The sequence below is a fragment of the Chelonoidis abingdonii genome, chromosome 9 (assembly GCF_003597395.2).
Source record: "Chelonoidis abingdonii isolate Lonesome George chromosome 9, CheloAbing_2.0, whole genome shotgun sequence".
NCBI lineage: Eukaryota > Metazoa > Chordata > Testudines > Testudinidae > Chelonoidis > Chelonoidis abingdonii.
This window is the reverse complement of record NC_133777.1, coordinates 7,560,426-7,586,777: the sequence shown is the minus strand read 5'-3', so window position 1 is coordinate 7,586,777 and position 26,352 is coordinate 7,560,426. Positions and strand designations below refer to the sequence as shown.

The following is a 26,352-nucleotide window of genomic DNA, read 5'->3' as shown; positions in this document are numbered from 1 at the left end:
GCCTGTTTACTGATGCAATTCAAACCACCACCTTGCTATGTTACTGAAGAAGGGGCACCACCATGTGGAGTATAAGCATTATTGTACAGTGAGTCAATTGGCTTTGTGATGGTGAGAGCTGTTAGAAGTCAAACAAATGAATTCTATTTTTACTAGGCCACTGGAGCTTATTGTTTGCAGCCTAAGCGTTTGGGTGACAAGGCCAACCCTGCAAAACACACTGCTGCCTTTTTCTCTCATGCACTGTGAAAGGACCATCCTTTGCATTAAAGGATCTTCACTGACTTTTTCACTGCTCTGTTTCTGCTTTTGAGCCTAGAATTTGAGGCATATTGAAAGCAGGTTTTTGCTGTAACATTGATCTCTATATCCTGTACTGAAAGGCTTGTTGCCACTTCAGCAGTGGTAATCACAGTACTGAATCCTGGTTATTGAGGGAAGAGGGGATCATCTTTCTTCCTTTAGAAGTGGAAGGCCTGCCACTGTTCTAAAAACCAATGCTACATCAGTTGAATGCCCTTTTCTACATACAGACCAATAGGCCCTACCCTTGTTCATCTCCTCTTTCTAAATGACGTGCAGATCACACTCTGTAGTTACATACATTGTAGAACTGGGAGATTTACCTGCCCCAGTTTCACCCCCACCATTTCTAATCCAGCTGTCTCATAGAGGGGGCCACATCCCCTTCAACAGAGCTCCTGCTATATAAGAAAGTCTTACCATGCAATAAGATGTTTCCCGCTGATTTAGAAGTTTACTGATCAAGTTATAGCTACCTAATTTGTTGACAGACAGTAGCTAAAACCTGCCTGCTTCACCAACTGGTTATCCTGTTGTTTCAACCCCTGACCTTAAACGCTTTTTTAAAGCAGCTATTTTTTTTTCCCTTTGCATTGCTCCTTCTGCTCTGATGAAGGATCAGAAGAAGTTACCAATGACTGAGACTGCCATTGGAGAGCCAGATTCATCATAAAGTGTGTGTGTGGTGTGTATAGGGGCCCGCAGTGTGCTTGGTTCTGCATATGACAGAAAAATGAAGCCCAGAGAAAATTACAATATAGCATGTTGGCCCTACCCCCTCTCCCTGCCTCTAGACCAGGAGTTACTGGAGACAACTGCTTCATTGTGGTGACCAGTAGAGGCTTGTACTATAAATTGTGAGTGTGAGAGGAACAGTTTGCACCCACTACCTCAATTCCTAGTAATAGAGGGAAATGTAACCAGTGTCTCAAAAGAGGAAGTACCTTCTGTCATGTGTGGTCAGAGCTATGGGACCTGTCGTTAGCAGCAACAGCAGCAGCCTTGATGCAAAGTCTATTGATTCTCTTGCATCTGTTGCTTTAACATCTCTAATTGTTGTACTTTGGAGTTTGTGTAAATAACTTGTCCTCTTGTTTAATTGACTGGCGCATCCCAGGCTACTTTTTTCTGTAGAGTAGTCATACAGAGATTGTTTGTTAAACCCTGTCAGAGGTGGAAGGCATGTGTGTGGTTACGTGGAGTGTTCCCCTCCCATTTGTCGTGGTCGTGTTGGAAGGACTACGCAAGGTGCATGCTACTGTGGGCCACAGCGGCTCTCCCCTCCTCTGTTGCAGTGAGTGCCAGAGAATGGGCAGTGCTTAATGGACATCACTGCCATTCTGGTTGCCTGGTAACCAGAGAGGAGGCCTGCCAGAGGGCAAGTGGACTCTGAATGTGAACGGTGTCCTGGCCTCCTTGTGAACAGGAGCTTGTTGGTGCCCCAACTGAAAACGTGTTGGTAGTGGCAGAGTGAGCTCTTTGATATTTGTCCCTTTCCACAGGACTCTGCTGCTCTTTTTAAACAATGGGGATATTTTTCCGAGAGTCGGGGGAGCGGGTGTCTGAGCTGTTTCTCTTAGGGTTGCCAACGCTTCAGGATTGTCCTAGAGTTTCCATACATTAAAGATTGTCATGTGATGAAACCTCCAGGAATATCTCCAACCAAAATTGGCAACCGTAGTTTGCCCCAAATCACTAAGATGCTTACCCATGCACTGGGAGGAGCTGCCCTCGAGAACCCAGAGCATTTGAGCTAAACTGGCACCTGTCAGATCTTTACAACTTCATGTGCCACATCTTGGGAATTTGGTAATGGGAGATTGAGCCTTTCATCAGAAGGTGGCCAATTCAGCCCAGCCCAGGGTGGTGGTGGCTGAAAGCTGCTACCATCAAAGGCTATGAAGCTTATGTAAAACCAAGTTTCTGTAGTCTCAACCCAGGTTCCAATGAACAAGGACCTGACAACTATCATAGTTGGTGCTGACTGGGTGGGGAGATCATAACTGTTATTCCTTGGAGCCTGAGGCCTCCTCTCACTCCTAAATGCAGCCTGTCCGTTGCATGCTTAGAGTCACACTGACACAGCTGTCTTGTACCTGTACAACATTCTGTTGCTGAATACTGGGTGTCATTTTCCAAGGCTGTCAATGAAGCACTTTCACCAGTACTAAATTCATCCACAAACAAAATATTGGTGCCACATCACTGCAAATGATCCTCGTGTCACTTCTGTTAGTTCAAATAGGACATTTAAAGTTCCTAGTCCTGCTTTGCCAGTGCTGCCAGCAAAAGCCTCGTCCTGAAAAGAAACTGGACCAAACTGCAGTTTTATCATCTTGGTTTATAAAACATCACATGGTTTAGAAAGAGCAATAATGACCTTCAGGTCAGGCTTTTCCTGGCATCTACCGACTGGCTCATTTTGTATCAATTCCCTCCACTTCCCCAGCTGGTCATCAACAGTCAGGAAACAGCCCTCTCCTTTAGCCACAGGTGTTTGGTTTAAAACCGCTTGGACCTTTAAATGGTGTTAGTGCTGGCTCTGATACTTTTACCCCCTCCCGATAAAGTGGGCTTGTGATAGTAGTGTTCAAGGAACTCTATCAAGAAAAAAAATATTCTCCTTTCTAAAAGGACCTCAAGTTCAGAGCTGAGGGCGGGGAAGCAAGCTGTCCTAGCACTAAAATTCAGAGTGTATTAAGCATGGGACACTGGAAATTGCTCAGTAAGATAGGAAATATTCTCCAGTTATCTATTCTAAACCTCACTGACAAAAGATCTCAGGCACTGTATTGCACCTCGCACATAGTTACTGCAGTGCTGCAACTACTTCATGCCCTGGAACAAGTGACTTCATATTTTTAACAGGTTATAAAATATTGTTAATTTGTTTCAGCATCCTGGTAAACAGACGTTATGCTTAGGCTGGCAACGTTTCAACATCTCCTCATGTTTGAGAAAGCAGGCAGGATAAATTTTAAGTAAAAGTTTGGAAAGGTTCCTTTTTCTAAATGTAAATACCATGCAATAGAAAAGATGTCCCAGTCACTACACTATAAAGAGAACATCCCTAGCCAATATAAGGGCCAAAAATACAACACACAAGAATAATGAGAGAGACAATTGCTGCCTGGAATGTCATGAAGAAGAGCTCTGTATAGCTTGAAAGCTTGTCTCTGTCACCCAAAGAAGTTGGGCCACCATGTCTCTTGAATCTCATAAAGCAGATTAAGACACTGGAAATTCAGGAAATTCAAATAGAAACAGTTAATTCAAACCAAGATGTGTGTAGTTACAGTACTCACATTAAAACAGTTTTTGAAGTGCTCCACTTTTAATTGGTTTCTGTTGAGTCCTGAAATTTCTCCTCTTTGTGAGGCGTAAGGTGATATCTGACATGTCTATTCACTGCTGGGTCACTGAAATGGTAGCCCGCCCCAGAGACAAGAGTCCCATTCAGTACTGGAGCCACTCAACTGGGGAAGAATTTCAAAATAATTTTTAGAAATGCATTGTATGTAAAAAGTGATTCTTGAGAGTATTCTAACCAGTCGCTACTATGGTTTTAGTGTCTGTCCTAGCTGCCACCTCGGCAGTGTCATGGATCAGTCGGAGCCAGTCACCTCCCCACCCACCCAGGAGGTCCATTTTTAGCATCTCAGAAATGCAAGTGGCAATCTGGCTTGCCCCACACTCCTTGCAGAACTTTCTCTGCTTCAAGGAATCTTCTGTGGGTATGTCTGCACTACAGGATTATTCCAATTTTACATAAACTGGTTTTGTAAAATAGATTGTATAAAGTCGAGTGCACGCGGCCACACTAAGCACATTCAATTGAGGCTGGCTGTGCGTCATGTCGTCCGAGGCTAGCGCGCTTTCTGGAGCATTGCCACGTGGGTAGCTCATTCTCTGTAGCTATCCATAGTCCGCAGTCTCCCCCACCCTTGGAATCTGGGTTGAGATCCCAGTGCCTGAGTGGGGCAAAAATGTTGCAGGACTCGTCTGGGAACTGTCGTCAGTCATGAGTTCTTCCTCCGAAAAAGCCATGGCACAATCTTCGCATACCCTTTTCCCTGGATTGCTATCTGGCAGTACAAATCGCCATATGTACGGCAACCATGGAGCCTATTCACTTTTTTACTTGCACCCAAACTGTGTATACTGGATGCAACGACAGATGGCATACTGCATGCTACCACGTACAGCAGCATTATCATTTCTTTGCATCAAGGAGCCAGAGAGTATCAGTCATCTGGTACCGTCTGCTGTGGCCAATCGTAAATTGGCAAGAGAATGACGGGTATCCTCTTCTGTCTGTGTAACCGTTCTGCTGCTGTCATGGGTGCCCCTGGCTGAGTCGGTCGCGGGGGTGCAAAGACAAAAATGGGAAGCCCCAGGTCCATCCCGCCCCTTATGGTATCAAAAGTAGCCTTGCCTAATAGGTGCAATGTTAAAGAACCAGTGATCAGGAGAACTAGAGAGCAACAGCCGGCTCCGTGCAGAATCTTTACACAGAAAGGGAGGGGGCTGATGACTCAAGCCCCAGTGCTATGATAGGACGGTTACGCAGCTATTCGTACATCTGTGGGGAGACCGGATATCATCCTATTTTAACCCAGCGCCCCCGACCGTCGACCTGAGGCCAGCCTAGGAGCACTCTCGGGCTGACGAGATGGGATACAATCATATGTACCAGTCGCCACCAGAGAGGGGAGAGGATGCGGCTGTTCAGTGGCCGCCAGCACCGCGTCTACCACAGCATGCAGTAGACAATAGGGTGACATTGAAAAAAGTCAAGAAACATTTTTTCCTTTTTCTTCACGGGAGGGGCAGGGGGGGGCGGGGGGGGTACATTGACGGGCTATACCTGACCCCCGAGACAATTGTTTACCCACATGGCCGGGAGCTCAGCCAAGAATCAAATAGCTTTCAGAGACTGCCAGGACTGTGGGATAGCTGGAGTATCAGTATACCCCCCTCCCTCCGTCTGAGTGCCATGGTGATTCTTTTGGCTTCCGTACGCCTTGTCACACAGCACTGTGCGTGACTCTGCTATCATAGTCTGGAGATTTTTCAAAGGCTTGGCAGTTCGTCTTCGTAACGGAGCTCGTGATAGAAACAATCTGTTCTCCATACAGCAATCAGAATCAGTATCTACCGTACGGCCATGCTGAGTTTTTTGATTTGGGACGCATGCCAACTTGTGCTGAAGAGCTCACACTGGCAAATCAGGAAAATGCAATTCAAAGTTTGCAGGGCATTTCCGTTTACGCGGCAGTGCATCCGAGTTCGGATTGCTGTCCAGAGCAGTCACAATGTTGCACTGTGGGATACCGCCCGGAGGCCAATACCATCGATTTGCGGCCACACTAACCCTAATCCGATATGGTAATACCGATTTCAGCGCTACTCCTCTCGGAGGCCAAATGTTATCTGTAACTAGAAGACAAAGGTCCAAGACATTTAAAACAACTTTTAAAATAGCTCTTTAAAAATCTGTTAGTTTTAATCATTAAGAAAAGAATTTTGGGAGAAGGGGGGGTTTCCTGGCTGAAACCCAGAACAATGGTTGAAAGAGCTGGGCATGTTTAGAGAAGGCTGGGGTTGGAGGGGGCATGGTAACATCTTCAAATACGTAAAAGGTTGTTTATAAAGAGGACAGTGATCAATTATTCTCCCCGTCCACTGAGGGTAGGACAAGAAGCAATCAGCTTAGTTTGCAGTCGGGAAGATTGGGTAGATATTATTAGGAAAAGCTTTCTAACTCTAAGGCTAGTTAAGCACTGGAATAGGTCACCAAGGGAGGTTGGGGGATCCCTGCCATTGGAGGCTTTTAAGAACAGTTTAGACAAGTTTCTGACAGGGATGATGTACATACTTAGTTCCTGCTTTAGTGGGGAAACGGAGCAGAGGACTTCTTGAGCTCCCTTCCAGTCCTACATTTCTGTGAGTCTATGGGTGAAGTGTCAAGCTCCACAATATCTCTGGGGTTTATGAAATATGGGGATGAAGAACTTGCTATTTGTGCTCTGTGGACTAGGGCTAGCACTGACTAGCTGCAGTGGATCCAGTTTCTCTGCATCTGTCACCTTTATAAAATACATGTCACTTCCGTTGCTTGAGAATTGCTTTGAAAAGCCTGATTTAATTTTTGGTTCCACTGACGCTAGAGTCTTAGAAGAACCTGGAGAAGTCAGGTTAGAGGATATGTGTGATGCTATATGGAAAGGATGCAAGAGACTTTTATGGTGAGTGCATAATAATCATGAGAATTTTATTTCCATAGTAGAGGAAAATAGTGACTGTCCACAGTCTGTTTCCATGGTGTGAAGGTAGCTTCTGTCGTCATTGGCAGGCAAGGTACAGTTGTGTTTTACCGAAGATTGATAGCAAGGATCAAATGCAAGCAGCTTTATTCTGAGTGTGGGGAGTGTTACTTCTCTCCCTGATCACTGCATTGCTCAATGAGTTCATGTCATCGGTGTCTTCTCTTGTGATGGGGAGCATATGATTTTGAAATGGCCATCCTCAGGGGTGGGGATAGCCCCAGCACTTCCTGTGCTGGATATCCCAGCCTGTGAGGCAGTAGCCCTTGCTCCAGGATGATAGAAGGAGCTGTGATATGCTTTGGTCTCCTGCATGGCAGGCCCTTGTTCAGGGAAGCAGAAGCCACAGGTTTCCACGGGCTCTGGTAGTCTGCTCCCAGTGGAGCCACCTCCAACGCTCCCCGCTTCCACTAAGTGATCTGTAAAGACACAATCTATATTAGAGCAAAGCTTCCCAAGGGGCAGGTGCCACATCTTTGTAGGAGGCTAGCTCGTGTCTTCCTCCCCTTCCATGTGTGATCCTGGATGGAGAGCCACCTCCTTCGTGACCACACGACAGCCCTATGACGTCAGCAGTTGCTGTAGGGGAAGGGCAGCATTAGGAAAAGGCCATGTACTATTGACTTCTTTAAATGAGATTTAACAGCTAGGAGCAAGGAGAACCAGTGCCATGTGATGCTCTGTCGAACACCAATGGATGGGAGAATGTACAGGGCTCATCCTAGGACTGGAGAGGACATCCATTTCCTGCCCTGCTTGAACCAAAACCTGGTGCCTGGTATGTGTCCTGTTGCCTTTGAACAAACTGAGGGCTGTGTAGCTGCCTAGGTCTAACCCCTTGACTTTGTGTAGAGATGTAGAACTCAAGAAAAGCCAGATCTCTGCTGCGGGGGCTGAATCAAGTAATATAGTCCTCAGATACAGGTGGGTGGCAGTGGTGATGGGGGTTATTACAACACTACTAGGAATATAAATAACTTTGATACTTAAAATAGTTGTACTGCCTTTTGATTGGCCATTCCCACTGCTGAGTGTGCAGCTTAAAAACTGCAGCGATGTGAGAAACCGAGTGCAAGTGACTGGCCTCTTGATCCATTGTCCAAATGGAGTGAAATGCAAAAAACTGCCTCACAGCTGAAAGAATTCTCAAAATGAGACGGGCAGAGCATTCCGTCCTTGTCACCTAGAATCATCTTAGGACGAAGGGGGATAATAATTGTTCTGAAAATACAATAAATCATTTCCAACCTGAGGGAGGCCCTTTAAAATCAATCCCCGGTGCCACAGTGTCCTCAGACAAATCCTGATAGGAATATTACGTTTCTGCACTGAAAAGTGACCTATTAGGTTGCATGTTTGATTTTCCATATCAATGAGATGGAAGGGAGAGACCATCAATCTTAGGTTCTTATCTGGCCCCCATCACTGGTGCATCTGAGGCCCTCATGGTCTTTTTAATGAATGTATCCTCACAACACCCCTGTGAGGCAGAGCAGAGCTGTTGTCCCCATCGTACAGATGGGGAACTGAGGCACAGAGAACAGGGCCCAGATGGCCTTAAGGCAGCTGTTTTCAAACTGTGGGTTGGGACCCCAAAGTGGGTCACAACCTCATTTTAATGGGGTTGCCAGGGCTGGCTTAGACTTTCTGAGGGCCGGGCCGAAGCCCAAGCCCCACTTCTTGGAGCCAAAGCCCGAGGACTTCAGCTTTGGCCCCCTGACCTGGGGAAGTGGAGCTCAGGCTTTGCCTCACCCCTAAGCAGTGGGACTTGGGCATTGGCTTTGGCCCCCCTCCTGGGGCAGCAGGGCTCAAGCGGGCTCAGGCTTCAGTCCCCGCTCCTGAAGTTGTGTAGTAATTATTGTCAGAAGGGGGTCATGGTGCAGTGAAGTTTGAGAACTCCTGGGCTAAGGTGTTTAGGCACCAAACCTACATGGCAATCAGTCAGAGTTAGGACTCAGATCTGTAAAGGTCAGTGCTCACCGTCGCACCACTAGCTGATTTAAGAGCCTAAATTTAGGCACTGAGGTGTCCAATGGGATTTAGCTGTTGTTGAGCGCAACACCTAAATATCTTTAAAAATCTGGGCCTAAGTGATCGGCCCAAGGTCACGCAAGAAGTCTGTGGCACAGCAGAGAATGGAACTGGGTCTCCTGAGTCCCAGGCTAGCATAATATCTTAAATTACCATCAATCTGGTACCGGAGGAGAACCGTTTTCAATTCTCTTTTCCTTTCCCTGCCCTCAGGTTCCTCTCCCTAGTCTTTGTTTTCTCTGTCTCATTCAGCTGCTTACTCCCCAGGACAGGGATCTGCCCATCCTGTGTATCTCCAGGCCATCAGGAACCAAAATAGTGCTATTTTGCCCAGAGTATTTTTCAAAGCAAGGGCCCGCCTGCCTGTAAACAGGCTGGCTCACTGCTCAGCCAAAGCCACGTGCAAGTCTTTAGGGCCTGAGCCTGCAGCTGCCTTGGGCCTCGATCTGCCTCTGAAGCCCCTGATATTCAGCCTGCCCAGCCAGCCCCTAATGAGCAAGTGGGAAGCCACTGTTACATTAGCCCCAGTGCAGCCAAATCGCCCTGACCAAACGAACACAGACCTGTGATCATTATCAAAGGATGGTCAGCCTTGTTTCTTGATTGGCTGGCTGATTAATCTAAGACACTTATTTTTTACTACCTCTCATTCCTGGGATTTCACCAGCTGCCTCCTAGCCCTTGCCAATCCGAGGAGGGAGAGCCCAGGACTGCTACTCAGTGGCTACACAGCTCTGCTCCTTTGAACGGCGATGCACAGTCCAGCCTGGCAGTTTTGAGGTTCTAGTCCTACCTCTGCCATGTACTTAAAGCTCTCTGGATCTTGTTTCTCCAGCTGTAAAATGAACCTCACATAAACAATGTTTAATGTCCCTGAAGTGCTTTGAGATCGTCAGATGCATGGTGCTTTAGATCAAAGCGCCGTATTAGCTTGATTATTCCTAGACGGCAGGCTTAGCTTTAGGTGCCAATTCTTGCTTTCATGCCTGCTGTTGTACAGTTTAAAATATAGCTACAAGCAGCGAGCTGCCGTGGAATGAGAGGATTGCGTCAGGATTGCACGGCAGCTGCAGGCCTGGGGAGCCTGAAACAGTGATGGCTTGGCTTGCATAGTTCAGCTGACAAGCATTTCTGTGGCAGCTGTCCCAGGTGTGCCACAAACCACCTTGTGCCCATTCTGAAGAGTCTTCTCTTTACCTGTGGTTGCACTTTGGTAGCTGAATGCTGGGTGACTGGATCATGTCCTATGCTAATGTCCTCTTTTAATAAGCACAAGCCGTTCAAAGGGCTCCAGAGAGTAGCTTGCATTAAATGCCCAATATCTCAAAGCCTTTACCAAGGTGGGTACAGGTATAACGGAGGTACAGAGAGTCTGCATCTTGGCTAAGATCATGCACCAAGCCAATGTCAGAACCAGGATTAGGCCTAGATGTGTCTACAGACATGGCCCGCAGAGCTGTAGTGTCTGAGCACCTCACAGCCATTAATAAATGCATCTGTATAATGACCAGTCTGAGGTGAGGAAGTTTACAGGTGAGGCTCTAGGGCCCTGAGACTGGGACTTGCCCAAATTCACACAGGAACTCTGCAGCATAGTCATGAATTGAGAGACAGGTGCTGGTCACTGTCCATTACTTTAACCACACGACCATCGTGCCTTGTCTCTAGGCTCTTGGGTTCACGGCTAATCCATTGGCCTGTTCTGCTAGGGAACGTTCTTGAACGTAGTTCTGGATGCAATTCTCTGGCCTGTGCTTGGCAGGTCAGACTAGATGATCAGAATGGTCCCTTCTGGCCTTCCCCTCTGTGAGCAAAATCTTTTCAGAGCCTCACAAGGAGATGCACTTAGGGGACGGGTGAGAGAACTCAGCATTAGGCTCCCAGGACTGACCCGTGCCCAGAAACATTCTCCACTCCTGAGAAGCAGCGCACACCCTTCAGTGGCCTGCCTGGTTTGCAACTGTGTGACGTACTGAGATAGGCACAAGAACTCAGGCCTGTGCCCTAGGAAGGACAGTGCCCTTGGTACCCTCCTCTTTTTCTCTACGGTACATGACTAAGAGCTTAGTCACTTCTTTCCTTCCTCTGGGGCATGGAGTAGCAGCCAGAGAGCACCAGTTCATTCTATAACCATTCCTCTGGCCAGTAGCAGGTGTGGAACGCTGTCCTCTTCCCAGCTAAGGAGACTGCGACAGCATGTGTTTTGGTGTCTGAATCTATTTCCCAGCTCAGGTGTGTTAGTGGGTACTTCTAGCCATTCACAATCTCCCCGTTTGACTTTGTCCCGTAACCTCTCTCTCTTTTCTCCAGCAGCTGGTACTTACCTTTTGAGGAATCCTCTCTCTTGTGGCAGGTCCCAGGGGTGGGCTGACAGGAGACCTCCGCTCCCCTCCTTTTGAAGTGGGTCCAGCCCACCAGCAAAGAACAGATCACGGTGCAAAGGCAGAGCGCCAGCAGCAGGTAGACAACCAGCCATTGGTCCTGATCATTGCCTAGCTTCTGCTCCAGAGCAGGCATTCTGGATGAGGTAGTTACCAGTTTATCTGAAAGTCAAGCACAACCACATCCCTGTTGTCCAGTGCAGGGCAGGAAGGGGTTCATTGCCCTGGCGATACAGCAGTCAGATGAAGACTCTGAACCTGCCTTGGAAACATTCCCGTCTGCAGGGGTGTCCCCTTCCATGTGGCAAGTGGAGCAGCCCTTGTTCTGTTCAGTTTCACCCCCTCTCTATGTGAGCACCTTGCAAGGCTCTTCCTCCCCCCACGGTGTGCAATTCTTGAGGATATGGAGAAGTTCCCCACCACCACCCCTGGCCCAAGGCAGCACAGCAAGATGAGAAGCACTACAGTATGATAGATCCAGCATACAATAGTGCAAAACAAAGAAACATACAAAGGAGGAGGGGGAAACACAGTTCTTGGCAGGAGATGGAGAGCCAAGGGCAGAGAGCATAGCCTGAGGGAAGATCATGCCCTGGTATTTCCTTCCCCATCTTCCTAGCTAATACAGTCTAATCAAAAGCTCCTGAGAGGGCTTGGGGTCAGCTGACATCTGCGCAGAGCAAGGGCCAGAAGTTGTCCTACCTTGGCCCTCAGGTTTAAATGTCCCCAAAGCAAAGCTTGCATGAGCACGGAGCCTGCATCCCACCCTTCACGAGAGCGCTTGCCAGGTGCACTCTGCAGCCTTACTTTCACAGAACGGGAGACACTGGATTGGGTGCTGCCCGCAGATGCCCGAGCAGTTGATGCATTTTCTCAAGAGCTCATCGTAGTAGGAGCCGGGTTGCTTGATGCAGTCCATTGATGCTGGAGAGTGGAAGGGAGAGAGAAATGCATCCTGCTCAATACGTCACGAGAGGAACTGCTGCTGTGGGAGAGGCTAGAGCTATGCACTGGGGCCTGCTTACAGGGGCTGGGGTAACCTTGGTATCCGAGCAGGACCAGTGCTGCCATTTTGTCAGGAGACTCACAAAATTTGGTGGTTTTGCTAAAGCCCCAGCATGGGAAGACAGGAACATCTAATAAAGTAAAGGCCTAGGCCTCGTGGGGCAGAGAACAGCCTGAAACTGTGAGCCCAGGATGACCTCAGAGATTAAAAACCTGAAGGCAGAAGAAAAATCTTCCAAAGGTTTTGTTTTTAGAGTCCTAGAGTTTAAGGCCAGAAAGGTCTACCACATCATCCTGTATATCACTAGCCGAAGCCGCCCCAGCATCTACACACTAAACCCCAAACCAGAATTAGACCTAAGGAGTGCAGTCCTCAGCAGCATAAACTCTTCTGTGCCACAGGCAGAGAATGGGAGGGGCTGAGGAGAGCCCCCAGTCCTAGACATCACTCTTTAGTTAATAACCAGGTGCTATCACCTGGGGCAGTATGGGAAATCTGCCCTGGGGGTGTCCCATCCAGATGCAGGTGCTGGTGAGCTCAGGGCCCTGTGCCCCCTCACTGGAACCTGTGGGCTGCTGATTATCATTCTAGTTTTAAGATGCAGATCTCACAGAGCGAGCCTCTTCCCTGCACAGAGGAGGGGTGAGCAGCTGTGGGGGTCTGCAAGCAACTGGCCCTGAGAAGTGAGATCAGCTGGAGCTGTGGGACAAAGAGCAGATCTCCTACAAACTGGTTCCTGGGGCATGCTGGGACTGGCTGAGCCAGCCATGCGGGGAGCAGGCATTGACTGTCGCATTTCCCTAACCATTCTGGCTTCAGATACTTGTCTGAGTAAACTACTCAGTTGAAGCCAATGCAGAGCTTTGACTGAGATTTTTTCAAGTGCCAGTTAGAAGCTGAACTTCACTATCATCCCTGTTGCTAGCTGCTCTTTCAGAACTGCCCTGCTTCCTACCAGCATATTGGCCCCCAGCCTCCCTGTTTCACTCAGTGGGAAGGCACTGGTGCACAGGAGTGAGGGCTGAGTTCCTGTGTGTTATCGAAAAGCCTCTACACCCAGCCCCTTACAGTGTCATGCTATTAAAGTCCTTCAGCCAAGTCACCTCCCTGTTGCAGCCCAATGGGATAATACAAATGTCTGAAGACCAAATGCACCCACATGCCAAATGTGGTGCAGTGCCCAGTAAACGCACGTGTCTGGCCAGCCAGCTCCCTAGGCACTCACCGCAGAAGGTAGTGCATCTCTCCACACTGGGCCGATTACATGCAACTCTGCAGGAGATGCATTGGCATAGGAGATTGTCCCAGTACTGCTGTTCTGTGCAATTGGTCATGGCCTTCCACCTTGGGCACATCAAAGGCATGTCTGAAAAACAGAAGGGAACAGGGGGAGATCTGAAGATACCCCAAACCTGGCAGCCTTGAGTGCTGGAGAGAAGTCATCTGGTTAATTAGCACAGAGCGTGTTTGAGCAGTGGACATATTCTCCTGCATGGGCCCTAGGGACGAACATGTACCCATCCCTTGTGTGCCCTAAGCTGCCAGCCAGGCATTTGTCAAGACTGTAAGACTGGACAAAAGGAATGTTCTTGGGGAGTTGTTCCAGAGTCAGATCAACTGAGGGCCTGGAGCTGCAACCACCCATCCCCTGCCTTTACTTCTTCCAAGGACAGTCCAGGCTATGACACTGGGGAGAACATCTTGATTCCCATAGCAACCCCTTCCTATTTGCATCCTCCTCGGGATTTAGATGAGAAGGGCCCAGAATCACACAAGTAGTTAGGCACCTACTTTCCATTGATTTCAGTGGCATGGTGCCATGCCTCCCTTGCTCTGCTTTGTGAGCCGCACATTGTGTGTGCGTGTGTATGTGTGTCAGAGAGAGAGAGGCTTTTCGTCAGTGTGTGTGTGAGAATGGCTTTTTGTCAGATATGATTGAACATGTGCAGAAAGGACTAAGCTGCCAGAAGAAAAGGTCAGGCATGATGAAGATGTGAAATTTACAAATAGGAAGGGCTTGGTAGACAACCGTGTTCAAGTGAGACACAACCAGCCATGCACTTTTGTATCACTGGGGCCCCATCGAACTGCTCTAATGCAGGAGGGCTTGGCCTGCTTCCAGGGGACCCAACAAAGGGCAGAACCAGGGCTGTGGATCTGAGCAATGAGCTCCCAGCGGTGCTGCTAAACAGAACTGGGTTTTAATCACACCCAGTGTCAGCTAGCTGAGAAGTGGGGCCCTGAACCCAGCTGCATTTGCAGTATCGAGGAGGCCTAGATCAAAGCGTCTGCTTACCTGTAAAGGTACCAGACCCAAAGCTAAGGGCAAAAGAGCTTGCTGGTGTCCCCTGTGACTTCCAGGAGCTTCCCCTTCCGGGGTGCTTGAGGCCTGATTCTCCACACCTCGGGGTGCTCATTACATCAGAGACAAGTGGATGTAAAATGCTCCCATTCTGACAGGGTGGAGTATTACCCCTGCTTTGCACAACTATAAACTGCACAAGGTGAAAGGCCGCGGAGAGCCTGACCGGATCATCTTCAATGGCAAATACAGTTGTTCGCATTCCTACTGGAAATTGTTTCTACTTAAATAGAGACTGGCCAATGAGCTGCTCTCCAGAGCGGGCTTGGGCTCAGGGGGCCTCTGAGCTCATCAGCTCTTCTGGCAAGAAGCTGCCACCAAAGAGCCAACGCTTGGGGTGTGAGGAGAATTCCGCCCCCTTGAATGTGACAGTGACGAGGCCTGGATGGTGCCACGTGGGCCTGAGATTGTCCATGTGCTTCTGAGATCGTGGCGGGGTCCAGCCGGAACTTGAAGCCAAAACCACATGGGTGATTCCTTCTGCCACAAGCTGATCCCAAACCCCCGGGATATTTGGAAAGGGTTTGGCTCCCAGGTTGTGGGTTTGGCCCATAGTTGCTGTTCTAGTGCCTGTCTTTGATCTTTTCTCAGCCAGGTTGGTCCTCAGCAATAACAGACGTGTGGCTTCTTCTCTGAGCTGCCTGGCAGCACAGCTGGGGTTTTCAGTGGTGCAGCCACACGGCAGAGCTCAGCACCTCCTCCCTGCTTGGCCTGGGACTGTGGCTTCCAGCATTCACAACACCCAGTGTGCAAACAGTTGCTTGTAACACACAACTCTAGGAACCTGCTGAGTTTGTGTAGCCCGAGGGGGGGCCTCTGACTGGGGATCTGCACCATGGTAACTACCACCCTGTCTCTGGGGCCCTAGTGCTCTGCCTTTCTCCAGTAGCCAAGCTGGAGGTGGAACTCAGGATGCCTGACTCCTCATCTCCTGCTCTACCATCCAGTCGCCAAGGGTCCAAATCTTTCCAAGCTCCCTGGCTGCTAGATACTTGATGGTTTGAAAGAGGCACTCACAGCACGTGGGCCTTAGCACCAAGTTAACAACCCCTTGGTGCAGGCACTGAGCCCGATCCAGCCTGGCCATGTGCAGCAGGGTGGCACCGTCCTGCCCTCTCTTGAGGAATTGACATTAAAGGGCAGAGCGGTGGCCCCGGTTTCACCTCCCCGCTGTGGACAAACAGGGGCTACGTTTCTCTCCCATCTCTTGTATAGAAGCTCAGGCTGGATGCATTCTCCCCCAGCCTCCCGAGGGAGCAGTAGGTGGGTTTTCAAAATGGCAGTGGAGTGTGCACGCAGTTAAATTAAAGGCTACCCAGTAACTGAGGCTGCCTTCCCCTCCGTGCAGGAGATCTTACCAGCCATATACCTCCTCGGCCACCCCATAGCAGCAGACTCTGCTGTCCTCTGCCCACTCCAATCCCAGCCCACTCCCCTCACCCGTCCTTGCTGCCTGATAAAAGAGTGGGCAGGATACTCACCCTCAGTCTCGTCTCAGGCCAAGTCTAATCTCCATCAGCTCCTGCCATCTCACTGTGAGCTCCAGCCCCTGAGCCTGCTCGTTACTCATGAGGTTTATTATTAGAGTTAGATTTGATTAGAGCCTGGGTCGTGTGTTTCCTGGGGTTTCCCCACACATTCTTTCTACGCAAATTAACCTAACATGTGAATGATCGAGTTGACTCTGGTGGGGCATCCCTGGGCCAGATGTGCAGTGGCCACAGAACCCCGACAGGCCTTGGCGTGGTGCCATGTTGCGGCGGCCAGGAAGGGAGCGAATGCAGCAGCCACAACTTCTTCAATGGAATTCTGCTGCAAGGTGTCTCCGGCACATGGGCTTGATGGTACCCCAGAGTCGCTAATTCATGAAAAACAGCTCAGCTGACCCAGCAGGAGACTTCTGCTGGAGGCACGTCACACTACCATGGCATCTCCATGGGTTGGTCTGTCTGTCCATGCTCTGCTCCCCCTGGGTAAGGAACCAAACATGCAAAGAAGAGAAAACAGGAGGTTTTTCCCCCCAGGAAGAGGTGGGAATGCGGGGGGAGAGGTTCTTCCACCACATTACAAAAAACATTTTCCAGACTAAAATTACCATAAAACAGTGCATCTTTAAAAGACAACAAAAGGGGGAAGGTCTTGCTATGTGAAGCACACTGTGCAGCAGGTCTATGTAGTCGGTGTTAATCGAGTTGTATTCCAGTGCAGTGAATTGGTATGCTGACGCTTTGTGAGTGCTGGGAATGTTTCCCTACAATCTCCTCTGTTTGCTACCTCTGGTCCAGCTCCACCAGCGGGCGTCAGATTTTCCAGTGCTCTGTGCCTTCAGTTGCAGCCAGATTTTCAACAGAGCTCAGCATCCACCGGGCCACTGAATTGGGAGCCTAAATGGGAGCTGAGCTCTTTTGACAATCCAGCCGATGACGCAGGAATGGAAAGAGCTGCCAGAGGAAGTCGTTTGCAATGCATGAGAAGTTTTACTGGTCCTACAGAACCCACGAATGATGCTACGTGCAGCTGAGCACCAATTCCTCGCATGTTAGTAACTCACGATTTCCCTACGTGCAGACACAAGCCACTCTCCTAACAAGCCACGATCGTGGATGCTGAGTTCTGGTGAAAATCTGGTCCATAATGTAGACAAGGTGCCAGCCATCATCAACATGATAGGAGTTATGGAGTGTAAGGCGAGAAATACAGGCCACTGCCACCACCTGGCCACTCAACCCAGCAGCTGAAATTAGACCGAACTATTTCAGCTTGCAGGGGCCTAGATTATTATAAGACACCAGCAGAGAACAGAAGGGACCGAGGCCCCCACAATGTCAGAGAAATGATTAAGTGAGATATACTCAGCTAATCCCGGCAAGTGACCCACACAAAAAACCCCCAAGTTCAAGGCCAATATGAGCTGGGGGAAATTCTTGGCTGAGTCCAAGTAGGGCAAACAGTTAGACCCTGAGCCTGTGAGCAAGAACCAGCCAGCCAAGCAACTGAGACAGAGTGTCCCGGCCCTCTCCACCCAAAGACCCATCTCTAGCCATGGCCAGCCCTCATGCTGCAGAGGAAGAAGGTCAAATGAAACCAAAAAGGTTGGGGAGAATCCCTCCCTGACCCTTAAGCACTGTACTGTGAAAACTGTGTAATCTAATGTTGGTCAGGGAAGGGCTACATAAAGTGGTATTTAAGCTTGCTACCCCGTATTACCTGCTCAGTTTAGAGCACCCCGCCTATACCCTACTGAGGGCTCAAGGAGTGACCCAATCAATTTAGGCACCCCCCATCCTTTCCCTTCCAAGGGCTCAGGGTGTATCAGGCACCTATCCTTACCCACGGGGCTCAGGAAGAAACATGGTCAGTTTAAGTACCCACCCTTCCTCTCAGGGCTCAACAGGTCAGCAGAACCTTTTCCTAGTGGAAGAGCCTTACACAGTTGTGCTCTAAACATCTATTAATTAGCAACACATAGAATACAGATACCAAGCAAATCTCTTATGCTCACCGCTCCCAATATAGAGACAGATTTTTACCGGAGAACCCATCAGGGATTCATTCATCTGCGGGCTCCCGGTGATGCCTCTGGACGTCACGCTTGTGCAGAAGGGTCAGAGTTCCCGCAGCTTGATGTCGCCCTGCAGGGCGGAAATGGTTCCCAAAGAGCACTGTGTTTCATTTACATTCTATAGGAAAAACTAGCTCCCTCCTTCAAATGTACTAACCCGATCACATTAGGCGAATGGGATAAATAACAAACATTTAACCAATTACACACTGGCACCTCTGTGTCCTTCCTGCCCACTTTTTTTAGATTTTATCTTTCATGCCCAAATTGTAACTTAGTTGTGACCTTCTCTGCTCATGCAGATGCTCAGCATTAAAATGCTGGTCAGAGTTTATCTTACCGTTTATTTAGTCTCTTTCTGTGTCTTCCTAATTTCCCAGTGCTTGGCCGTCTCTACAACCTTGGTGGTTAAAACTCTCTAGGCTCATTCCTGAGGTGGGGGTGCTTTAGCATCAGCAGAACAGTCTTTTTTTCAGTTTTAGGGGTGAACTCCCTGAGTTTCACCCAAAGCTGATTTAATATGGGGGGCGGGAGGAGAGTATTGATCAGGTCTCAGGCCTACACCTTCACCTTGTCTGTTGTGCTTCCACTGCTGTTACACTAGCTACTTTGCACTGGTGGTAGTGACTGTGGACAACTTTTGGCGGGAAAGAAAATGCCCTTGTGTAAACATATAAACCCCCTGTAAGACTCAGTATTAAGACCTCACTGGGTTAAAGCCTCTATCCAGCGTGCTGTGCATTCACCTGACGGGACTGACAGCATGCTCCTGTGTTGAACATGGGCTGAATTTGGGGGCTAATCGGGACTCCAGTTCCATAGGCAGGTGAGGACCCTGCTGATGGTCAGTCTGGGACATCGCATTCCCTTCTGAATTCTTGACTGGACTGAAAGAAGGTGAGAAAAGGATGAGACCGTGTTTGTACCATTAGATAGACACAAATATCCTTCTCCACAATCCACCTACTGAGCTCCAGGTGCTTTACAAACTGTGATCCACGCAGCACCTCTCAGGAGTGGGGAAGTTTAGTCCCATTTTACAGCTGGGGAAGCTGAGGGTACATGTAATGCTTTTGTTTCTCTGCATTGGTAGAACCTGTAAACACTTTCCTTCCCAGGGCATTTAGGTAAAAAGGAACAGAAGCCAGGAAAGTGTTAACGAAACGGAGAGGGGCTTAATTGGGAGAGCCTAGGTACACCTGGGGAATGCATGTGGCTGTGAGGGCAGGCCCAGACAGAAGGAAGCCCTCAGAGTAGTGTTGGGGTGAGGAAATCTGGCACGGCATGGCACAGCACAGCACAGCACAGCAGGCCCTGGCCTGGGTGGCAGGAGGTGGAGGCCCCAGAGTCAGCAGGAAGCCTGAAGGAGGCTGGAAAACCTGCAAAGCCTGAGTGAGGCCAGGAGGCAGACCTGCGGCTGAGCCCAAGAAAGCCAGCAAGGAACCAAGAGGCTGTTGCTTGGGGGAGCCTGCAACAGGGCTTTGGTGGGACGTCAGCCCAAGTGGGATGTGTTGGGATGAGTTTGTTGTGGGGACCCCGGGGAAGTCCTGAGGCCTGAAGCTAGTGTGAATGCCGGTGCTGATGCACCTATTTTGGGCATAGGACTTTACTACCCGGGAAGTGGGGGGATCTATATGTGACCTGGCCGGAGGGCTGAATCACGAGAAGTTGACTGTCCACAAGGCCAGCGCAGCTGTTGCCAGGAGGCACCACATGAGGAGAACCTGCAATGCCACACCTGGCCACAGGGAGGCGCACCAGCCAGTGAGTCACTTCTGAATCTGCCAATATTAGAGACTCCCAATAATACTGCAGCACAGAAAGGGGCTGACTTGCCCAAGCCACATAGCCATCTGCCTTGGTGCCAAGCCTTGTGCTTTAACCACAAGACAGCACTTCTTGTCCCCTTCGTTGTCATTGACAGGTCTGCAGAGCCAGAGCAGCTGCAGGAAGGCAAGCTGGGTTCTGCTCTGCTTTGTTGCTTCAGCAAAATTAGCTCCCTGGCCCTGATTCCAGGGTTGGTGATGTACGAAGCGCAAAGAACACAGCTTGATTTTTTTCAGAGCAAGTCCCACTGGCAGGGCTGGCAGCCTGAAAAGTCTTACTTGGCCTTGTAAATGGACTGAGTTTGATCAGCAAATCGCCGAAGGAGCATAAATGTGAAACCCCACGAGGCCACTTTCACAGAGGGGTTTTTCAGGCCGTGAGAATGTTTAAATCTCCTTCCTTAATATGGCCTGTGCAAGAGAGCCGGGCAGCTTCTGCATTAGATGTGCTAATGCAATGTGTAAATACGGCATTTGATGCAGAGCGGTTTTTCACTCTCTAAGCTGCTGAGTGCTTCACCCCCTGAAATCACCCCACATAGGACTTGTGTTAATGACAAGCGATTGTAACTAATCTACAAACCATCTAGCTTTCTGCTCTTGTTTGTGCTGGTGCTACTGTTACCTGAGTAATTCAACTCCTTCAGCCCAGCTAATCAGCTGGGGAAAGGTGCAGTGATGTGTCAGGTTTCTTTGGTGAGACAGCAGAAACCAGTGAGCTGGGAATTGACTCAGCCAGGCTGCAGTTCAATGAGTGGTGTGTGAGGGGGAGAAGCAGCAGCTCTAGGGGGAGTGAAGGTATTTTCCCTACTCACTTCAAAACTCCTGCACTGCACGTAAACTTTGTGAAGTGTTTAAGGTCAGCTAAGCTGGCATTCCTGGCAGTAGCATAGTTGAGGGTAAGTATGGGTAAGCAGAGTTTACCCGCTTCTCATTTGGGGAATACACCACAAATCCTGAGGCTCATTTCAGCCTTGAGTTTCATTTCTGAGCCTTTAGTATGTCAGTGCCTGTTTCTCTCCTCCCCAGAGTCTGATCCGTTGAATCTTGCACTGCACATCTGGTGCTGTACAAGTAACTTTTTGAATCAGCCCTTGATTCTGGGAGCAGGACTGGGTGGGTTGAATGCTGTTTTGCAGCATAGGGCTACCCTTCACGTCACTGCTGCATCCCACCAGTCCATACGCGGGGAAGTTAGTTCTTTCAGCTGGTCAGAGCCATGAACAGGGGCAGGCAGTGGTGGCAGGAGCTCCCCCAAAACGGCCTTACCAACATGCCTCTCCCTCTCCTTAGGGCAGACACCACTGGTGGGGTTAAAATGGAGCCGTTGCAACCCGGAGAGTCTGCTTCCAGGCAGGAGGTTAGTGTACTGGGCAGAACTGAATAGAGGAAAGTGTTCATTTCGCTAGGTTCCCAGCTATAGGTATAGCATTTGTCTACCAGTGATACCCTGGGGTTGGAGTGGTGACCTGGGTTTGCAATGAGCCACATGAAATGTTTGGCTACCATTGCCAAGAGGTTGCAGGGAATAGAGGAGGAGAGTGAGTGAGACACGCAGCCATATATATGAGGCTACATTCCATCAATACTTCCCACTTAGAAAGAACAGGAGGTTTTGGTGGCTGATCTCAGGCAGCTCCTCACCCTAGAGCTGGGTGCTGACTGGCTGTTCATTTCCAGGTGTAGTTCAAGGCACTAGTGATGAGCTATCCAGCCTTGGGATGTGGGCTCTAACAGATATCTGCCACTGTTCCCTTCATGGAGGAACGAGGCACCATTCAGCCACTGATGTGTACAGAGCAGAGAGTCACCAAGTCCCTTATTGTGACCAAGGCACACTGCCAAGGCTGGTTGTCCAGGGTGGAGGCCGGCAGCCAGGTTCCATGGCATTCAGTGGTGGCCATCATAGGCCTAGGGATGAGAGGCAACACTCTGACTCTGTCTGTTCCCTTGCAAATCCTGGTGTGCGGGGAGCGTGGGGGGCGGAGAGGCAAGTGTTGGCGAACGCCGGCTTAGCAGTGAGGGTGGCTGTAGAGGGGCTGCTCTGTGGTGGCCCTTTGTGAACTCCGGGCATGATCCAACTCCCCTGGAGGTCCATGGCAGACCCCCTGGAGTACACGGTGGGTCAGCAGGGCGAGGCAGTTCTGGCCATGGGGGAGCAAAAGCTGAGGCCACTTGTAGTCCCCACTTGCTGTGGAGCAGGAGCTTCAAGAGGCAACTTTGTGCATGCAGCCCATTCCCCAGGCCCTGTGCTGGGGGCAGGGGACTTTCAAAGGATGAGTCACGTGGCCCCACCGGAGAGCTGCATTGTTCTCCCCAGGGGCCTGTGGGCTCGTTGGTGGAAGATTTACATTTTCTGACTCAACTGAAAAGAGAAATCTTTATTTTTTCCTCAGTTGCAGGGAGGGCTGAAGCTAAACCTGCTCAACAGAAACAAAGCCACAAAGTTTAGAAACCTGAACCTGGCTGCACGGCAGAGCTCAGAGTCTGCCACCACCGGCCCCACAGGGGTAAAAGACCTGGCAAATATTGTTCAAGCTCCTGCAGTGACTGAGGGGAAGACGCGTTGGCTCCAACGTGAGGCCACTCAGCCGCAGAGGGTGTGGTATTTGGGGACTCGAAGAGGAGCCTCTGGAACATTCTCTGTGACAGGTTTCCCCCTCATTCCTTCTTCACAACCTCCATCTTGCCTGCCCACGATCCTTCGGCACCACTTCTTACTCAGCTAGTGCTCTGGGGAGCAAGGGGTTTGGGTCTTGGCCTCCTGCATTGTCCAAGTGAGGGGGGGCTGAATTGTCAACATGCCAGGAGCTTGGAGGGTGGCACCTTATGTGAGGAAAACTAGGCCATATTAAGACAATGGCCTACATGAGGCCCCAACCCCATGTCAGTGTCCAACCCCTCTGTGGAGCGGCAGTGGGTTTTACAGTTCAGATGAAGGGAGCAGTTCAGTCCTCTCCGAGCTACAGTTTTAGGCCTCCTGCAGACTCCGGCAGCATCAGTTACTCCTATGCCATTTCCAAGCTTGTCTGTGCACCCATGAGGGCAAGTAACAATTTATTTTGAATGAAAGTGGAGCTCCTGATCTGTGGCTTCACGAGCTGGGCCCTGGGCAGGGCCTATCTATGGTCTGTAACCTATGCCTTCATCTAGCCAGGGATAAACTAGAGCAGGTGCCTCTTGGAACACGCAAGGGTCCAATATGCGCTGGAGTCACTCGGAACTGGGTCCACAGGCCTGCAACGAAGAACAGGGTTGCCGTGGCATTCACTCCAGAGGTGCTTGGCCTGCCCTTGATGTAGACTATGAACCTGGCGCTGCTGGTTTGGTTGGATGTTTGTGGGGGTTGTGGGGAAATCCAGCTCAAGTGGCTTTGTAAAGCCTGTATTTCCCCTACAGCAGTGCCTGAGATTTCTTCACCTCCCACCCCCGTTCTGCATCACTGCTAGCGCTGAGGATGGTGAGAGATCCCTGCCTGAGGTGCTCACAGGCTAGAAGAGACCCCTCCCTCCCCCATCCGAGACAAGCTCAGGCAGAGCTTGAAGAAATCACCCTGCCAGTCCTTGGAGAGAATGTCATACAAGAGCCAGGGGGACCCTGGTGAACAGCCCCAGCTTCATCTGGGAGATCCAGACAGTGGGGGTGCATGAGCAGAGCCCTCCGTGAAAGGCAGGCCACTGCTGGCCAAGGTGCCCTGGAGCTGGTGCAGCACCGCGGGGGTGCAGGGCAAGCATCTCTCCATGGTCCTTCCAGGGCGTCTCCTGCCAGAGCCGGAAGGGACAAGGGGCAGGCAAGAGCAGAGCTCAGTCCTGAAGCCCCTTCAGGCTGTCTGCTGACGAGGGCACCAGGGCTGCCATGCAGGAGGCCAGTTTCTGTACTGCAGCCACAGGGAGGATCACACTGAAGGGACCCAACTCAGTTTCCCTCACCCAGCATCCCAGTGAGTGGCAGATCTCCCCAGTTCAGAGATCCCAGATACAGTCAATAGTGGAGGGGGAGTAGTGTGTGGGGGAGCAGTGGTGAGCTGGAGCCGGTTCCCACAGGTTCCCAAGAACCGGTTTCTAAAATTAGACCTCTGTTGTTAAAGGGCCTGGGAGTGGGCAAAGAACTCCGGTCCGCGGGCCGGACCATCCTATTGCTCCCAGGATTCCCAGCTGGGGAGGCTGAGGCTCCCCCGGCCCTTGCCCCGCTTTCCCCCAGCTGCGGCGTGGCCAGCCACCGGCATCAGCTGGGCAGCTCAGCTAAGCTCCGGAATTGTCCTGCTGCTGCTTTTTGAGAAGCCCGGCAAGGTGTGTGTGAGGGTCCTGCTACAAGCTCCAGGGCTGGCCGGAGGGGAGGGGAGGAGGCAAGTGGGGCAATTGGCCCAGGCCCTGCAGGGGCCCCCAGCCCCATGGATATGTCTCCCCCGGCCCCTGCCCCTGCCCCTGCCCCTCCCCTTAAACCAGAATTTTTTATAGGGAACCAGTTGTTTTTATAGGGAACCTGTGCAGTGCTGCCACCTCTCAGGATTTCAGCACAATTCTGGCAATCTTTGGGGAGTTTCCTCAATCCCTACCTCCTGGAGGCAGGGGATTATGGGGGACTCTCAGCTTTCCTTACCAATAAAAGGGAGCTGCCAGCCCTCCCTGGTGCAGAGAGAAGTTTGCAAACGTGATCCAGGGCGGCACAGAGAGCAGGAAGCGAATACACAGAACCCAGCTGCTGGGTTTTGAGGTCTCATGATTTGTCAGCCAGTCTCATGAAAGTTGGGGCCTGACTCCAGCCGTTGCGGTGAGGCTGGGTGAGCTGCTGGGGCATTGGCACTGCTGAATGAACCGGGGGAGGGCATGTGGCCAGGAGCACTCAATCTGTCCCACCCACCCTCTTACTCAGGGCTTGGCAGGGGAAACCTGCCTCTGTAAATAGCAGCTGGTGATTTATGGATCCCGCCTTCTCGTGCCCTTAACAAGGAAGTGAGAAGCACTTTGGGCAGGTCTGTTCCTCCTGGCTGAGCTGAGACCTGGTGATCTGACTGTAGCTTCAACTACCTGCATGTCAACTCTCAGCCAGCACAGCAGGCCACCCCCCCCAGCCAAGCACGCACCCGGCACAGCCCCCGATGCACCCCCCCGCAAGCCAAGCACGCGCCCGGCACAGCCCCTGACGTGCCCCCCCCAAGCCAAGCATGCGCCCAGCACAGCCCCAGCCCCCAAGCCAAGCACACGTCCGGCACAGCCCCCGAGGCACTCCCCCCTAGCCAAGCATGTGCCCAGCACAGTCTCAGACACACACACCCCCAGCCAAGCACACACCTGGCACAGCCCCCGATGCGCCCCCTCCCTCCCAGCCAAGCACACGCCAAGCACAGCCCCTGACACCCCGCAAGCCAAGCACATGCCTGGCACAGCTCCTGACATCCCCCAGCCATGCAAGCACCCAGTATAGCAGCCCTTCCCCCTGCTTCATGTGTGCATCTGATTGAAGCCCCACCTTCCCAGCAGCACTCGGAAGGACCCCCTCTGCAAGCTGGTGTCCCTCCCCCGCCCCCCAACAGTAGCAATCTGTGCCAGCCCCCGGTGCCTCTGCACCATCTGCCACTTGGCCTGGTGCTGCAGGGCTGGAGTGAGCAGGCCCGTGGCTCCAGGAGCGTGGTCACCCCAGCTCCCCAGAACCATTGGCTCCCACCATTGTGTGCTTGCGGGCCAGGCCGGAGAGTGCCGCTGCTCCAAGAGCTGATCAATGCACAGACTCTCCTCTGGCAACTCCTTGCGCCTGCAGGTTCAGCCTCTCTGGTATCATGGAATCTGCTTTCCATCAAACCATGGACTGGATGCCTGCATTTCTCCGGGTACTCTGGGGATTCTGGGGTATGGCAGAGGGGTGATGGGTGTTGCACCCTTGGATGGCAGCAGGCATCCCGCAATGAGCTGTGAACATTACCCAGAGTGCCGCTGGGACGCAGGCAGGGCAAGGGGCACTGGGATATCGCACGACGCTGTACCTGTGGGGATACAGGCGATGTCGCTTGTGCCAGTGCAAGAGTGTGACACACGGAGCCAAAGGGGTAGTGTCAATGTAACTAATCACCTAGATCTTCTGTGGGCGCGACTTCAGTGTGTAGGCGAGTCGGGCAGGCTGGGCTGGGGAGAACCAGGAGCACGAAAAGCCAGATTAGGCCAAACATGGGTTTTACTGTCTCTGATGCTGGCAGCTCTGACTGACGGACTTGGGGGCTCTGGGGCTCGGCTCTCACCCCGAGGTGTATTGTGGACACGTGCTGTCTCCATGGAGGCCCAGGGTGCTTTCCTCTGAGTGTCTCGCAGCCTTCTTTGAATCCTCAGCTCTCTGGTGGTATTTTTCTTCTAGCCTCAGCTCCAGACCCTCTGTTTGCAATCTGGGGCCGGCCTGGGGACACTGCACTCCAGGGCAAGCTGCGCTCACTTGGCAATGTGAACAGGCACGGGGGGGAGGGATAGGGGTTGTGCTTTTGGTTGAAACTAGCAACTGTATGGTGAGGGCAACGGCCCAGCTGGCTCCAAACCACCATGGCTGAGGATAGTAATTTTTTTTACCACT

General features: G+C 51.0%; 1 protein-coding gene across 2 annotated transcripts; it reads right to left on the bottom strand.

The window, feature by feature from the left end:
- Positions 1–6,550: 6,550 nt before the first annotated feature.
- Positions 6,551–15,971, bottom strand: TNFRSF13B (TNF receptor superfamily member 13B). Of its 2 annotated transcripts, XM_032762699.2 has the most exons (5): positions 15,891–15,971; positions 13,273–13,413; positions 11,849–11,965; positions 10,985–11,203; positions 6,551–7,048 (listed from the first exon to the last, which is right to left on the bottom strand). In XM_032762699.2, exons 2-5 carry the CDS (start codon positions 13,409–13,411, stop codon positions 6,774–6,776), a joined length of 750 nt encoding a protein of 249 aa, XP_032618590.1. In that variant the 5' UTR covers positions 13,412–13,413; positions 15,891–15,971; the 3' UTR covers positions 6,551–6,773. The 2 variants fall into 2 exon arrangements, with proteins under 2 accessions (XP_032618590.1, XP_032618591.1); XM_032762700.2 differs by lacking the exon at positions 13,273–13,413.
- Positions 15,972–26,352: the final 10,381 nt, after the last annotated feature.

Excerpts from the sequence above, each read along its gene's own strand:
- TNFRSF13B (XM_032762699.2), bottom strand. The coding sequence starts at position 13,411 with ATGCCTTTGATGTGCCCAAGGTGGAAGGCCATGACCAATTGCACAGAA. Across the intron at positions 11,204-11,848 it reads GTGTCTCCCGTTCTGTGAAA|ATAAACTGGTAACTACCTCA; the intron begins GTAAGGCTGCAG and ends CTTGACTTTCAG. Across the intron at positions 7,049-10,984 it reads GAGAGAGGATTCCTCAAAAG|ATCACTTAGTGGAAGCGGGG; the intron begins GTAAGTACCAGC and ends GTGTCTTTACAG.